Source organism: Achroia grisella, unplaced genomic scaffold (genome assembly GCF_030625045.1).
Source record: "Achroia grisella isolate CSIRO2021 unplaced genomic scaffold, CSIRO_AGI_Agris_v1 utg782, whole genome shotgun sequence".
Lineage (NCBI taxonomy): Eukaryota > Metazoa > Arthropoda > Insecta > Lepidoptera > Pyralidae > Achroia > Achroia grisella.
Window position 1 is genome coordinate 593,856 of NW_026713022.1, and position 17,843 is coordinate 611,698.

The 17,843-nt window shown below is 32.5% G+C and overlaps 1 protein-coding gene across 2 annotated transcripts in view; it reads right to left on the reverse strand.

Annotated features, from left to right (window-relative positions):
* Positions 1–3,301: 3,301 nt before the first annotated feature.
* The window catches only part of LOC131851210 (probable G-protein coupled receptor CG31760), a 42,116-nt gene continuing 27,574 nt past the window's right edge, over positions 3,302–17,843 (reverse strand). The window contains exons 2-17 of one of the 2 annotated variants that reach the window (XM_059201665.1): positions 17,106–17,234; positions 12,358–12,541; positions 11,560–11,755; positions 10,838–10,996; positions 10,269–10,404; positions 9,486–9,618; positions 8,440–8,572; positions 7,802–7,955; positions 7,371–7,480; positions 6,983–7,127; positions 6,631–6,700; positions 6,361–6,499; positions 5,740–5,845; positions 5,321–5,464; positions 4,653–4,820; positions 3,302–3,815 (exon numbers count right to left, since the gene is read on the reverse strand). In XM_059201665.1, the coding sequence (XP_059057648.1) occupies positions 3,786–3,815; positions 4,653–4,820; positions 5,321–5,464; positions 5,740–5,845; positions 6,361–6,499; positions 6,631–6,700; positions 6,983–7,127; positions 7,371–7,480; positions 7,802–7,955; positions 8,440–8,572; positions 9,486–9,618; positions 10,269–10,404; positions 10,838–10,996; positions 11,560–11,755; positions 12,358–12,541; positions 17,106–17,201 (2,103 nt within the window). In that variant the 5' untranslated portion in view covers positions 17,202–17,234 and the 3' untranslated portion in view covers positions 3,302–3,785. Of the gene's footprint in view, positions 3,816–4,652; positions 4,821–5,320; positions 5,476–5,739; positions 5,846–6,360; positions 6,500–6,630; positions 6,701–6,982; positions 7,128–7,370; positions 7,481–7,801; positions 7,956–8,439; positions 8,573–9,485; positions 9,619–10,268; positions 10,405–10,837; positions 10,997–11,559; positions 11,756–12,357; positions 12,542–17,105; positions 17,235–17,843 lie in introns of those variants that run through there. The other variant, XM_059201666.1, reaches the window with a different exon arrangement.

Sequence of the window (17,843 nt, forward strand, 5' to 3'; positions counted from 1 at the left end):
TTGACTTTCTCTTATTTTATTATTATACCTTGGGCCATTTCTGGGAACTCATTTCTTAATTTACTACAAAGTATGCTTATAAAGATAATTGATCATAAGATGTCTAGATTAAAGCAACTGATGTATTGATTGAGTGTTTTTTAATGGATGGTTAGGAATGTTGCTCAAACCTGCCCGAATAGTATATGCTGGTGACACATCAGTGGCTGATGAGTATGAAGTCAGGTTGGATAGCCAGTCATGGTAAATTTTCTTTTAACGACAATGGACTCCAGATCTGCTTGGAATTCAAACTGACATGGTATGTTGCTAGCAGCCAGTAATAATCAATTTACCAATAGTTCCCATTGGGGGGGAAGGGGATTGCTAGTAATGTGGACTGATAACCTTATTTCTAGTAATGTACTATATTAGGTTGATATCCATGGCGTTCCGCCTGGAAACCATCGTGATAAATTTTTGGTAAATTTATCATGATGGGCTAACTGACCTGACCTCATACTCCACTTGTGCCTCGCCAGCGTATACCGTTAGTGCAGGCGGGTGCAACATTCCATTATCATACATAAAGAATAGTTCCCATTGCTGAAATTCTCTTCCTCTCTAATTAGATTTTGTCATATATTATGCTGACTTATTTCAATAACTGATTAATATAAAGTGTATTTTGTTTTATAAATAAAACATTGAGAACAGTCAGTTTTATTTTAATGTAAAAACAGAACTTCTTACAGAGTACTTTATTACTTATAACTGAATATCAGATTATAACAATATTACATCAATTCTATAATACAACATCCAATATTAATATATTTCAAATATTCAAAAAAATATACAAAAATTGATAAATGGTGATTCCATAAGAATTCACTTCAAAAATTTACAAATTGGCACAATGCTGAAATCATCTACTGATGACTCAATGGCTATTACTTATTAATTTTGCTAAAATAAAGGACATTTTGTTAAAAGTAAAGACATGGTACTTGCTATACAATAATACTATTATTTGGTATCACATTTATGACTTACACTACAGTTGTTTTTATTAGTGAGCTTGGCTCTACAAAACTAGGATATTCAATATGCAAACAACATTTAAATTAATTCTACTACGTATATTAACTAAAAGATTTTATAGGAAAAATGTTTCTGAAAAAGTGGATAATTGGAAGAAAATCAATTTGGAAGTTTTAAAGGAGCTAATAGCATTAAACATCCTAATGATTATAGGCTAGTAAACAGCATACCATAGTTATTCACATAAATGTGATATCCCATGATATACTTTGTTAAGTACACTAGCCATATTAGATAAAGCTTTCCAATATTAATTGGTATTCATCAAATAAGAAACTAGAAGATATTTAGCTCTTAAATCTAAACACTAGAAAAGGGAGAAACGTTTGAAATGAAGAACTCTAGTAATACTATAAGATATACTATTTTCATGCACATGACAATTAGTAATAAAATAATAGTATAAAATTTCTAGTTTAATAAGTGTGCACATTTACCGCACAACATTAATAATTGATGAATACTGTATCCATTATCACAGATAGTAAACAAAATTTAATAAAATAATCTCTAATAAATCTATGTACAATACTTTAGAATTTATGCTTTACGATTCATATTTACATACATTTTAATTATATACTTAATACTATTCAAATATGAGTAATTATAATCACTATTTATTTCTTTTCATGATTCATAATATTAAAACTGATCCAAATAATTGTCTAGTTTATTTTCAATAAAACAACTACATAATTGTTTTTTTCAACAGAATATTTGGATCTTTGAATAATGATTATAATTTAAGCATGTCATTTATTATCAATTGGAGTCCATACAAATTAAAGCAAAAAAGAGCCTATATTCTTCATAATATTTTTCATATTTTAGCCTGCTTTTCTATGTAATTGGAATAATAAACACGCTGACTTGCCATCTGATTAATATATTTTATCATATAATTATAAATTTATATTTAACTCAAATGGCCCAAATATTCTACTGAGTAAAATTATCTAAGAGAGAAAGAACTTGCAACTTTTATTGTCTGCCCTAATGATGAACACCTTGTGTTCAACATTTAAAAATACCTATAATACAATGAAAATAACTACTTCATTCAATATTCCTAATACCATACTATAACGATTATTAATTATAATCGATTGACTAGATTTGTAGCTATAGTAAATTTCATCGAGTAAATGTTATAATGGCATTTATTCCATACATCTTGCATCTTATTTTTTATAATTGAATACTACTTATGTACATGGGCGTACGCAGATGGAGCCAGAGTCCCTCAAAATTTTATTACTTGCATAATGCATCGAATTTCGAAAATATAAGATTAAATAAAATTAGCACTCCTTCCTGGGTCAGAAAAAAAATCTGTCTTCCTAAGTAGCTTTGGAGCAGAAGCTTGACTCCTATGGGTTAGAAGCTGGGTACGCCCATGACTACATCTACATTCTTGGAATACTCAAACCGTCGCAATAGTAGGCATTATTTTACACCCCTGTGTACGGTATACTACCTATCAATACACATCAGTACTAAAATGTTTCTGTGATATAAATATTTAAATAAGTCTTGTGAGAACACATAGTTGCAAATAAATGTTATGAAAGTTTATCGTGTACAGAATGAAATATTTTCTATTACCTATCGAAAACGTCACATTTCTAAAAATGACTCGTCCAAGTGTGATTTTTTGTACTTCTACATGGGTCAATCTGATTTATATTTCCGAGGTATTATAAATACTTCGGAAATATACGAAGTTATTATATACCTACTATTAATATATATAATATTATATGTACTATTAATATATTTCTGACATTTTAAATATGTAGTGCGGATTTTTTCTACTTTATGCCATTTAGTTATGCTTTGATATAGTGGGTATCTTCATTTATGCAGCTTAAATGAAGGTATATATTTCGACGCCCTCGATCACCTTAATTAAATCTGTTATTATTAAATTTCTAGACTCCAACCACCCCACACATATTTTAAAATTCTAATTCCTATCTAAATGATTCACACATTACTCTTCGATATACCGTAATAAAAAATAAATTACTACAGTAAAGTAAACTTGAACGTAAATGTATTTTTAATGACTAAAAAATAATGACACATTGCAAATATTTCAGCTATTATTTTTATAATTATTGACCAGTAATAAATTTTAGTTTTAAAAAAACAATTCGTGTTTGTTTACATTTTTGTTCGACATCCTTGTGTGCTAGTCGTAATTACATTTTTTATCAATTTGCTTTTAGTCAACATCTGAGTGAAAAATTAATACATTATTATAACAAAAATGTAAACATACCAGTATTATTTGACATATACAAAATATAATCTCATATTATTTTATACTACATTTTATGCTTTGCTAACATTCACAGAAAGTTTTATCTGGAATATAAATTTATTAAACATTTAAGAGGTAATACGCGGTAGAAAATGAACTCATACAGAGTCTGACCATTACCTCTATTCGTATTTGATTTCCACAATTGTGTATACTAAAATATAAATATTAAAATATCAGGTCTGATAAATGTCTTCCAAGCTTGAATAGCACTAGCACACAAATATCATAAAGTAAAGTTTATGAAGCATCTACAAAACGATAGCTATATTGGTTGTCAGACAAACGTTGGGGGCCGAGGATCAATGGCAGTCCGCACTCGTTCAGCAGTGGGCCCCGGCCACGACCAACCACTTTCGCTAACCGCCACCAGTCACACCGGCCCAGCCCATTCTGTATTTTCCTGTAATAATATAAATTGGCACTAATATTAAGCTAAAATAATAACTACAAATTAAACACTTTCCTCAAGTGTTTAACGGCCTCGGTGGTCTAGTGGTTTAACACACCGTTTTACTTCCGATGGTCGCGGATTCAATTCCTCGCACGGCACAAACGTGTATTAATGAGTATGATTGTTTGTACCGATCTGGGTGTTTTTTATATACATATATAATAATAATAATAATAATATCCTTGGAAAATTCACACAGCGTCATCTAGTACCAAGTAAGCAGATCTTGTTTTATGGATACTAAAGAACTGATATAAATACATAGATACTTTTTTTTTGTAAATACATACATAATATACATAGAAAACATCCATACCGATACAATCATACTTATGAATGTTTGACTTATGAATGAACAAATGTTTGTACCGTGCGAGGAATCGAACCCGCGACCATCGGAAGTAAAGCGGTGTGCTTAACCGCTAGACCACCGAGGCCGTCAATATGATTTAAGTATGTACAAAAAAATGTATCTAAGTATTCTATCAGTACTTTAGTACCCATAACACAAGCTCTGCTTAGATAGGGACTAGACTGCTTTGTGTGTATTGTCCACTGATATTCTATTAGTGATTCCAGAATTGGGTATAAAACATAATATTAGTGGTCTGGAAAGTCAAAGGTGCAAACAAAAATGCTTGAGGTCTACTGTGTCATAGTATGATATATGGTGTATTCGTAGATAAAACAATTGGTCTGTATAAACAGTGAATAAACTTTGCTTTCAACTAAGTGAATAATCAGCTCGTTTCCCATCACGGTAGTATAAATGATATATGACAATACCTGCGCAATGTTAACAGTCTTCGGATGCATAGGACTCTGTGGTGCACCCGCACTAGTGGTGTTCGCAGTGAAGTAGCCGCCTGGCCGTGGCCGCAAGTGCCTATTGTGCATCTCCATTTGGACTATCTTCATGAACTCTATCTGTGCTGCTAGCTTTTGTACTTCTTCCTGTAGCACCAATTATTATTACTATTATTCATATATCTTAGTATAATATTTATATATCTTATTTTTAACATTAAAATTCATCATCAAAATTTAGATGATACCGCTGCTGCTATTGCTACCCACATGTATCTTCAGTTTCTCTCTATCTCCTGGTAACAGATAGTTCAGCAGTCAAAACCACCAGAGCTATCAGAGGTGGATTTTTTTCAGTCATCTGTGTCGATACTCGCCCATTTCTGCCGCCAAACAGCAGCAGCAGTTAGTAATGAGGACTGTCGACTCTATTGCTAGCAATGTACAATGTAAGGTTGACCTCCAAGTGGATCACATTGGAAACCATCGTGATAAATCCCTTGTGAATTTGTTGCGATGGGCTAGGTAACTAGCTATCATCCTCCACTGGTGCCCCGCCAGTGTATACCATTATTGCGTGCCTGCACCATTCTATTATCATCTAATTAAAAAATACTGCATTATGGTAAGAGTAGTTTATGATGTACCTTAAGCTCCTCGTTCTCTTGATATAGGTCGGGCGGCTCGTCAGGAACGAGGCCGACGCCGTTGAGAGAGGAGGCGGCAGGTAGGCCTCGCGCCCGCGATCTACTGTCCCAAGTGTCGCCGGTACCTCGCGCTACTCTTACTACCTGCAAGAAGTCTTGTATTATTACTGTAGTTATTATATGTCACAGTTATAAGTATTTAATTTTTAACGAATTGTTATTTAAATAATATGATTGCAACAAACATTTAGGAGATATCTTAGTTTAAAATTATTAAAAGTTTATCTCCTATCTTAGATGATATTTTAGGTTGTTATATTAAGAACAAACTCAAATAGAAGAGATGTTACATAGATGAATCATGCCTTAATTTACGGAACTATTACCGTCTGTATTATCAAATTACAATATGTACCAACCTTCGGCAAGAAAACAAGAAGCACCGTTGTGGAAGTTGAAAGTTGTGTTCTAATAAAACCAAGTAGATATTTTATATCTGGTCCGGCCCGGGGCAGGATTAGTAAACTGAAATAGATATAATAAATAGTTTGTATTACTTTTCACTAATATTATACTGTCTAATAATCATAATCTGAGATTTTTTCAGACTAGATTTTTTCACAATGATAGTAGTAGGCGTGTTAAATCCATATGACATTACAAACCCAAAATTTGGCCTTAAAAATCTACTACAACTCCTATCTGAAGAATACTACAGGGACGACATCTAATAGACGTGGCGGTTTGAAATACAGAAAGCCCTTATTGAGATTGGGGGCCGGGGTTTATAAATTTGGGGATGAGAGAATTAAAACGTTCAAGCAGCAAATTAACGACAGATACCCGCTTCATTATTACTCACAGTAGTTAGTTAATAAGATTATTTCAGTACTAATAAAAATTGCTTTTAATAATGTGTAAAATGTAATCATAGTTTCACTTTTGGAATGTTTTATAAACCTGTATTTTATTTTAGTATTTATTTAGTATATCTGATTTGTATTTATTTAAGTAGGTAGAAATATTCTATTAATACTTACTGGAATGCTATCATCAACGAGTTTACGGTGAATATGTTATATATAGCAATGGAGATGAGTTTTGCTTCGTTGTATAAACTCTCAGCGTGTCGTACACGATAGCATACTCGGACACCCCATAACAGGAACAAAATTTCACCTAAAAAAATAGTTAAAAAATCATCTGCTATCATTTAGTTTAAAGAAATGAAAAGAAACGATTAATTATTTTGTTATTTTTATTAATTAAAGGGAATTAATGAATACATTATAAACATATTAATTCATTACCAATTGCTAAACTGTGATCCCACCAGTTATATGTACATTGCTTGAATTTTAGTCCTCTATTGTCAGTTATCTGAAAAAAATATATATAATCCAATAAACTAATTACAAACCAAAATTTTAATCTACTTCAAATTTATATATATATAATATAAATTAAATAGTAAAAAGTTAAATATTATTGATTATATTATTATTTATTACCAGCTATTCCTGGGACTTTATTTTTTAAAATAAAAGTAGCAAATGTAAAAAACAGTTAATTCAATATTAAAAACAGACACTACAATTTTATTTATATGTATAGATAATTAGACAAAATAGTTTAATTCAATTTGTACAAATTTATACATACAACTTCAGCATCTGGTGGTGAAGATAGTGTCCAAGTTCCAAGATATACCAGCATTATGAGTAAAATAGGCGCCATCCATTGTAGTAGCTGTTTGTCTGTTAATTTAAGTTTATGAGCAGATTTCACACGGTATGTCAGTGAGACCCTGAAAATTTATAGTATGTGTCAATTTTACTTGTTTACCTACTTACTCATTAAATTGAATTTTGGCTTCACGAAGATACTGAGACTTAAAAATGAATGTATTATTGTTTTTCATGATACTATATGTAACATAGAAAAAATTTATTACAATAGAATTACAATAAATATATTTTGTACCAAATGAAAGTTGCTGAAATGCACAGAGATAATTTGGGATAAAAACCTATCTAATATATTTTATTACCTCCAAGTTTTCATCAGCAATGCAGTGTATGTAATGCAGAAACCCATGTGACGAGTCCATTTTGTAGCAATACACGAATATCTATCCAATACTGGAAATATAGCAGCCATCTGATGTAAAGATATTATAATCATATTAATATTATTGTTTTATTTGCTTACTTAGTGTTTTTACTCTAATAATGGATGATTTAAAATGCAGATAAAATAATGGTACATATGCTATGTGAAGTCTGAGACTGCTAAGTGAGGGTCCACCTTATATAACTTTACTGTATTTTAAAAGATACTGATATATTCCTTTCTGTATTCTCATATGTTCTATATGGAGATCTATCATTCACAGTTAATAACTTTGGAAACAGTATTGTATACTCCTATTCTAAAGAGACAAATAGAACCTAAATGTACTTTAAAATTATTTTTATTTACCTCCATATACATTATTGCGCATCCAAGGAGGGTAATAGAAAGGAAAACAGGGCTTGCAACACGGAACACCTTCACACGGCGGTGATGACGCGTATATATAGTGAGGCAGACTGTCATCACTGCACAGGTCACAGAGATCACCAGCAAAGATATCCTGAAAGAGAAAGTCCAAGAATTTTACCCCATAAAGTAAACAACCAAGTTTAAATATAAAATTAGCATAATGTCAACACACCGAAGGGATCTGTAATGGCATAATTCTTGGTGAATTTGTTACTAATGGACCTAATTTCACTCTCATCATCTTCCCCTCCAGCATCGACCATTATGACAGGAGTACACAATTCCATATTCACCCATAAAATACACAGAAGATGAATGTGGCAGAAAAATAGTACAGTTTTTATTCATAGACACAAGACGGGAAAACAAGAAGATTAATTACCAAACTATTATCATATGCTGTAATTTTGATGGATTTTTAATATTATATAGATTCGTGTGTAAAATGTTGTCAGTAACTATGATACTATAGATAAATTGCTAATATGGCAACGTTCTATATATATGCATATGCATTTACATTATACAAAAAGTTGGACAATTAGTTCTTCACTATTGTAATCATTTAAACTTACCGAAATGGCCAATTATAAGTGGCAAGACAAGGCTCAGGACCCCTACATGTTTCGCAGCCCGGCTGGCACTTTAAACATTCATATGGCTCGTTCCAATTTTCTAAATGACTTTCTTCATATTCTTGGTAAGCAACTGGAAAGTATATTATTGCATGTATAATATTAATTTACATTTTGGAATGTGATTGCAAATTACATTGTACAACATATTTTCTTTATAAGTCTTTTTAAAATAGGAACGTTTAAATTAATCTTTGTATTCATATCAAATTCTGAGAAGCTATTTTTCATTACAAATTATTTCTTTTTTTGTTCAATGTTATTAAAATCGTTCAACTGTTTATATTATATATACTGATAAACTCAAGTTTGAAATTTACATCGAGTTTGTTGAAGTTATGTGATGTATCTCATTCGCTGTCATTTATACTGATGATTGACGTAACGATATAGAGTTATAAACGTATCAATCACACCATCAATCTAGTACATAATGATCTATTTACTATGTACATAATGACCACAGAACATATAGAATATTCTTTAACTTTAGATGGTCACGGGTTCGATTCCTCGCATGGTGCAATTATTTGTATACAGGAGCATGATTGTTAGTACCGGTCTGGATATTTTCTGTGTAAATATAAAGAAAATTATTTAAGTATTTGTATCATTTCTTAAGTAGGTTCCATAGCAGAAACTTGGAACTTAATGGCATTGTGAATTATCCTAGGGGGCGTGTTTAAATTACTATTATTTATTTAAATAAATATTTTTTTAAACACTTGTTGTGACATTAACAAAAACATAATATACCTATATCCATCCATAAAATTATTACATTTTTTCTGTCAGTGAAGAATGCTAATAATATTCAACCCAGACTTCGTTGTCACATATCAAATGTCATACGCCTCTGACGGTTGTGGATTAGCAGAATAGAAATTAAAGAAAGGTACCTACTAAAAAAACGGATACACTGAATCGGTAGCTAATTAGTACTAATTACGTAATTGCCTACCTCCTTAGATTCTGATTAGATTTACCTTCGACTACGGATCCATTAAATCCTTCAGGGTGATTTGTGGAGTAATATCCAGGTCGACACCGGCAGTTGTACATCCCACGCGCCCACCCTGAGTGACGAACGCCCACATCTCTATTTGGCTTATATTCACACTGTAACAGAAAAAAATCTTAATTACTCGTATGTACAGTGTATATGAAAAATAAATAATAAGTCTGATTCTTTAATTCTCTTATATTCCTATTCCGGGTTATACTATATACGCTATAGACGTGACTTACATCGGTAGATTGATCCCGGATATAAAAGGAGGATGGAAATTGTTAGTAATGAACCATGTCAGGTTGACCTCCACGCGGTTCCCCCCGGAAACTATTGTCATAAATTATTGATGAATTTGTCACTACGGACTAACTGACCTGACCTCATTCTCATCTTATCTTTCTCCACTGGACTGTACTATTACATTACCGTCGATAAAAAACCCCGGCCATAACAGAAAGTTGAGGAAAGTTACAAAACCAATAACAAATTGTATATGATAAAAAGTACCTAACTATTGAAACCGTGTATGTCTTACACGAACAGTCTAAATATGTTTACTATCATGCAGATCACAAAACTTAGATGATTTCATGGATAATTTACAAAACCAGTCAACAAATTGTATATACCTATTACTTGAAAGGTATATAGAAACTGTGTAGGCCTTCCATAAACATTCTAAATATGTTTATTATCATGTAGATCACAAAACTTAGATTCATAGATGTTTCAAAATGGATGTTAAGTAAGTCCTTACATATGTTGTTTCATTAGGGCACTTGTGGGTTCCATGAAAAGAGTATATTTGGTTATCGCTGCCGTCTTCGGAGTCCTCGCATTGATTTATTTCCAAATTAGATATATCTATATCGAGTGAAACGACACCTTTAAGACTGGAAATAAAAAACAATGAAACGTAACTTGTTATGAGTTCTTGTTATTATGAGACGTAACTTGTTAGATTTTAATAATCATGAATTACAGATAAAATACAACAGATTCTTTTTTTAAATTTTCACATGCAAGATATTTACGGATAAAAATTAAATAATAAGGAACATAAAAAAAGATAATATTTTACACTACTCTCTATATAACCACAGATAGTATAATATTACATAATATAAGTAACTAGTAAGAGATTTAAATAATCAATTTAAAATGTTTAATATACATAAGAGAGATATGTACACTGTAGCACAAAGCAGACTAAGCGAATTAAAATAATTTTAATAACAACTCAGTAGGTAGCCTGGGTTGCATTTGACATGTGCAGTTATACAAATATTAATGCGGTTTGGAATACCAGCAAAAATATGAAATTACCCGCGAATCGTAGCAACAGGCACAGTATATGATAGCAGCCATCTTTTCGCTTCGCAGCTATAATATGGGTAAGTCCACCAACCCTCCATAGTTGCGCCAGGTGGAGACGGCATGAACTTGGACGATCGGAGTGTATCACTGTTATGTGCTGAAACATACCTAATGAAAAAAAAACACAATATGTATGTTTATTTCAATTCTAAGGCTAATTAAAAGCAAACATCGTCGTATTGTACAAGATCGTTGTACCATTCATGCTTTGCCTTACTTGAGTAGGTACTACTCGTAAATAATTTTATGATAAATAAAGGTATTTACTCTACCGACGTACTAGCCGTTGCACTTGTACCAGTCGTGGTACCTTTATTTGCCATAAAATTATTTGTTAAAACCCGTTTGACTACAATATTAAAGTGTACTAAACGTAAAAGTTTAAAAATAAGTACAAGGTACTTGTAACTTCGTAATTCATTCATAACCTGTAATTTCGATGGCAAATCTTACATTTCAAACCCGAATACAGCTTGCAATTTAGATGATATCCACATGTAAAGGAAGTTGACATATTCTGAATAGTAGGAATCTCTATGGAAAATTAGTTCTTAAAACTTAAAAATCGTGATAAATCAATGAATAACACCATGATTAATTAAATATAAAGTAGTTTAAATACTTTACTTAGTTGAAGTAATAAATATACTGGAGAATTGTAAAAGACTAACCATGGAAAGTCAGGGTCAGGTGGTTTTTCTAATTGTGGTGATACTACAGCTACCGGGTCTGCTGTGCCATATCTCTCCCATGCCACTGCGCTGTTTACCACTCCATCAGTCCGTAGCGCCAATGCGCGTGCACCCACTGCGCGTTCTGTTGGACTAGCCCCCATCACAAGACCTTGCGATACCGCCATGAGGATCTCTGAAAGATAATATTAATACATTACCACTACTTATCAACTTATTTTTAAATATTCTTATTATTCTAACTATAGTTATTAAACTGATTTGATACACACAGTAAGCAAATCTATGTTTGTATAATTGTAGTTGTTACTATCATAGTCATTTTAGGTATTCGCAACTCTCTACTATATAGAGCATCAGCTACGAGACTGCCACTTCGGATGGCTAATTTAGATATTTATCACAATGGGGAACCGCGAACATTGCTAGTAATAGGTAATGGGGTTGTTAGTCCAAATTACTAATATACGAGTATATAATGATTACGTGTTTTACGTCTCTGTAGGCTACGGTAACTGATTACCATCAGATGGACACTTTCTTTGATTACTATCAATGTTGTATAAAAAATCTGCATATTGCAGTTGTGATAACGCAATAGAATTTCGAGAATTTAACCTTTTCATTCTATTACCCACTGAGTCACTAACAACTCGGTTATAAAATGAATATATCAAAAAAAGTATATTATACCATTAGCGATCACTGGTTCGTTACACGCACTATTAAAAACATAAGTGCGTTAAAAACTAAAATAAAACCTTATTCATTACTAACCAGCAGTTTCTAGTCCTAATTGATGCAGCAGATTTGCAGCCAGATCCGCCCGTGCTCTCGCCGAGTCCCAACGAGCAGCGTGCAGCGGCGCTAGCAGGCGACCATACCGCTGCGTGACGCACAATGCTCCGGTGGCACCCGTTGCGACGGCATGCACCAGACGCAGTGAGGATTCTAGTTCTTCCTGTTGATGTTACAAATAGTTTCATATTATTAATAGATCTATTTTTTAATGGACGATAACCGTATGGTGTGCCAGCTCGCTCTAGCAGTTTATGCTGATGGTGCACCTGTGGAGGATGATAGGATGAGTAACAAATAAGTTAGCACATATTGGCCATTTCATCTGAAATTAACCACGATGTTTCCAAGAGTACAATGTGGAGGTCACCCTGACATGGTGTATTACTAGCAATGGTACTACTAGTTCCCATGACTAACAATCCTCACCCTCTAATAATCTATTATACATTTTTAAGACGTTGCCGCGGGATGGTTGATCATATGATATTTGATGAAGCTTAATATTTCATGCTGAACTGATTGTTTATAACGCACCAGAAGATTAATTATTTTTCTAAAATAAAGTTTGTCTGTTTACTGAAGTTCTTTCAAATATGTGCAGCCATTATGTAACCAACTTTCGAAGACATCTTTGTAAGCTCATTTATAAGATTTATATTTAATATTCTGTAGGTGATATCTGCATATTAATCAGTCGTACGAAAAGCCACAGACGAAAAGTTATCGCATTCTTTGCCTTATTGTCATCTTCGTTGTAAAATTATATAATATATAATTATAACATAATTTGAAGATACTATAAGTTGCCGAATTTCAATCAGATTATTTGTTTTATAGGGGCGCGAAGAAGTTAAAGTGAGTTGGTGCATAAGTGAACAAAAAGCATTAATAAAATTCTCAAAGTGTGTCATCTCACATCAATGAGCTACGTCAAGATTTTTTTACAGATCCGGTAGATATGTAATTAAAGGACCTTTATGTTTGTAAAAGTAAACGATTTTTCTAGTTTACGGTTTTTGGTAGAGTCCTGTCCTGTACAAAATTTTCAATTAGGCACGCGTCCTTTGAAAGGCATCCGCACTGAATAATGAAGAGCCCTTAGCATCACAAAAGTCCCCATTTTTTATGAGATAATTTCTCAGTTATATCTTTCAGGCTAGCTACAGGTAAATAATGGGAATTTAATTCACAAACGAGCAGTTGTTGAGAGAATTTGATTTATAGAGGGGTATTCAATGGAATGCGGTTAATCAAATGATGCGTACAATGCGGCCATGTCAACAGGGGCCCCATTTGTAACAACAGGCCCTAATTAAGGAAGGAGACAGTATGACTGGACGCAAAATTTATAAGCGGTGTAATGGCGAGCCTGTGGTCTCATCTGAAATATATGCCGCTATTACGATCCAAATTTCACCGCAACCGCAATGTAGAGATGTTTATGACACGAGTTAAGTTATGTTGGATACCTGTTATGACAGTTCATTTAAATTATATTTGGTCTGTAATGTATGTAGCCAAAATGAGAATTATATAGTCTATCGGTATAGCTTAACTTTGTGATAATCGTGGATTTGCTCTCTATATAATGTAAATATTCGTGTTAAGTAATTAATATAGTAAATCGGGTTTTAAGACATAATATATTATTTTTAGCGTTACGTATACAATTGTTATGCCTTCCATTTATTATGCACTCGTTTCGTTTCTGAAGTAGCTACAAAGGTACTTGAACCTAAAATATTAATAATAAATTCATCTTCCACAAATTCAGGGTCACAGAGATTTTGTGCTCTATATAATAATAATAATCATCGTTATTTGTCACAAACAAAAACTAATACAATTGCTGCCAAACTACTACAAAATTTATAATTGTATGGGCATACAATTATAAAATTTAAAACTAATGAAGGTGACAAAATGGTCTATAACTCAGAGGGGGCAGTGAGTCTTTCAGAGAGGGTCTCTGCTAGTCTGTTATAGTCTTTACCAGTAAATTAATATAATAAGAGATCGACGACGACGATAGCATGATAAATTATAAACCACAAACCAAAACTACAAACAAAGTAAACATATGTGAGAATGGTACATTTACCACGGGTGCTGCTTGTAGGGACTGGTCTGCTCTAATCACTATGACTGATTTCCTCTTATTAATTGTTTAACCAGTTGGTTATATATTCAATATTATTTCTATTTGAGTATTTAATAGAATTAGTGCTAATTGGTGGTTTGTATTCACACACTTAAACTTAAAAATGTAAAGTAATAATAAAATTATTTAAAAGAGCAACACGCAAGTTTCTTGCTCGTTCTTCTTGTGATGAGACAGCTTTCCGAACGAGCGGTAGATTAAAAAATGTAATGACTATTCAAAAGTGCTTCAATGTAAGTTTATTTGAATAAATGATTTTCTATTCTATTCTATTCTATTCTATACCACTGTCATTATTCTCATTATTCGTTTTACGACCTATTGAACTATATAATTAACGATATTTTAATTTATACATTATTTATGAAAGTAAGGAAAAGGAATCTCAGAATCTGGTTATCCAAAATGCCAATAATGAAATTATTGCAATTTATACACAAAATACTTACAGCACATTGAACGTCATCATTAATACAAAGTTACAATTCCACTATTGATAAAGTTAGTAAAAGATTAGTATGGCTTCTTAGCAATTAAACTTTTATTGTAGCAGTAATACATATAGTGAATACGGAAAGTTTTTAAATGTTCTCTCTGTAATTTGTGGTAGGGGCCACAGTGAGTGAATATATATTATAATCATGAAGTGAATATAAGAACTTTCTTGCTTTTAAATACTTAATTAAATACAAGCAAAGTTACTTGTTTCTAATTTATTATTTATCAATAAATTAAAAACTTTAAGAGAATTCGAATATCCAAGTACGAGTAGTAATTTTATGGTAAATACAGTTATTTACCTCTCATCACGTTTCGACTATATTGAAATAGCCGTGGTCACGAGCTGACTGGAGTAACATCAAATGTTAATATTGATAGGTGCCGACAGTTTGTTCATCTACCGTCATTAAATTGTCTGACGAAAAATCGCATTACACAGCATTCACGGTGAGTACTGTATGTCGAGATATTTAACTGTATTAATAATGTGTACTAATCGCGAATATTTTAAAATAAGTATTGCAGACTATATGTATTTTCAATTAAACAATACCAAATGAAGTAGAATTCCTAAGTAAATCTTATTGGGGTTTCAACAACAATGTCATGTTGTTGGAAATTTTATTCAAAACTGCTTCTATAAATTACGGGATACGAGGCGTCTGCTATTACAAGCAACTTTCAGTGTATCTACCTGCTTACCTACTGGAGAACCAAGATATTCCTAAGAAAAGATGGATGGATTGTGTGAAAGATGATATACATAAAAGAAGAGTATGCTCAGATATGACGAATGATAGAGAGCAGTGGAAGAGAATGACATACTGCGCCGACCCCAAATAATGGGATAATGGCAAGGCAATGATGATGATTTCATTTTCATAAACAACTGGAATATTTACGGCTTCATACCCCTTTATGTTAAATATTTTAATCTTAAACATTGCAGAAATAAAAAATTGACGCAGTAGATATTTTTCTGCCGGTCACTTTATAAAAATGTTACTCATTGCTGTCTGGACATGGGAAATACCTAATTATATAAGATAAATTATAATTAGAGGTTCGTTACGACAAGACAAAAAATGTTATAATTTTTGTTTGTTTATCTATGAGATTGTGCGCGCTAATTTCAGTAAAGGAAGTACAATTTTGGGCGCTGTTTTCACTAATGAATTTGGACAAGATTCAAATAAAATTTTGTGTGTATTTTATTTCAATTGGTTTACAAATAGTTATAAAGTATAGTTATTCCAAATAACACGGCGCATGGGTACGAAGTTGGGGCTCAGTTTGTACTTATCATAACTATAGACTATGTATATTGCGTTGATAGTCAAAGCAAGCTTAAATAAGTGTGACACTTGAGATTAGTAAGGCTTCGGTTTATGGGATTATAATCCGCAAGCCGGGCACAGATGGTCAACCACATTTTAGACTCCAAACTGCTTAAGGGTTTAATATTGTTGCAGTTTATAACTAGAGATATAAATAAAGATGTAAATGAATAATAAGGAACAAGAGTTAATATTAAAACAATGTTATCATTTTAATTTGAGAGGAACAAAGTGTATATTACTTAATATACGAGTCGATATCGTACAGTCAAAGCTTTTAGGTCATGTTTTAACTAGGTCGTACAGTGAACACTTTAACAATTTTGAATATTCTAGCCAAAATTGAAATATTCTAACCAAAAATAATACAAAACTATTATATAAAATGAGTCTATAAGATGTAGTTCAAAGATTTTGGATATTTTAGGACAGTTTTCCACTATTAAAGACTGTTGTACAATGTTCATGCATTTGCAATAAAAATTGTTACATAATTCGCAAAGACTTAGATGTCTACAAATACTGAGTCAATATTTTCTTCGCTACACCGTTAATGGTTTAGTTCTGAAAAGATAAGAGATAGAAACTAACTAATACTAATACGGAAACTTATACATCTTATGCACTCTCTTGTTTGTTGTTGTTTCTCTACTTATTATTTAATGCCATCTTTTACGAAACAAGACATTAAATTTTACATCTAATTATATTACACAGGATGGTACCCGATAAATGGTGGCATTGGTGGTGTCTGCCCGCGGCAGGGACAGCAGTGCGAAGGGCAACAGCAGCGCACTCGACATGCGCCGCGGCCCCCCCATTTCTGCGCACCATTCGCGCCTGAACGCGCTCCCCTGCAAGAAAAAAAATATAAATAACTTTTTAAAAGGCCATTGTAAGTGTCAGGGCCAACTTTAATAACCTCTTCATCCTAGACTACAAGCTACTTGATAATACCGACCAGCATATTGGCCTAGTGGTTTACTGATCTGACTTTTAGAGCTTAAAGGTCGTATCTAGTCTAGTAAGTTATCAGTGATGGAAACACCGATAACAAACCAAATTATGAGGGGGAAAAGGGATCGTTAGTAATGTGGATTGACGATCTTATTGCTTCCAATATCAGGTTGACCTCCATGCGGTTGCCCCTGGAAACTATCGTAATAATTCTTGGTGAATTTGTCACGATGGGCTAACTGACCTGACCTCATGCTCATCTTATCATCCTCCATTGATCCCACCGTAAACCGTTAGCACAGGCAGGGGCAGCATTTCGTTATCATATATAACTAATCAATTAGACGATGTAAATTGTGCTATGTCTGCTATATTAAATTGGTTTACATGTAATAACCTATTATTAAATTCCAGCAAAACAAAGTGTATAAAATTTACACTTCCTAATGTAAGACCAATAAATACACAGTTATTGCTTAATGATGAAATAGTAAATTTTGTTAATG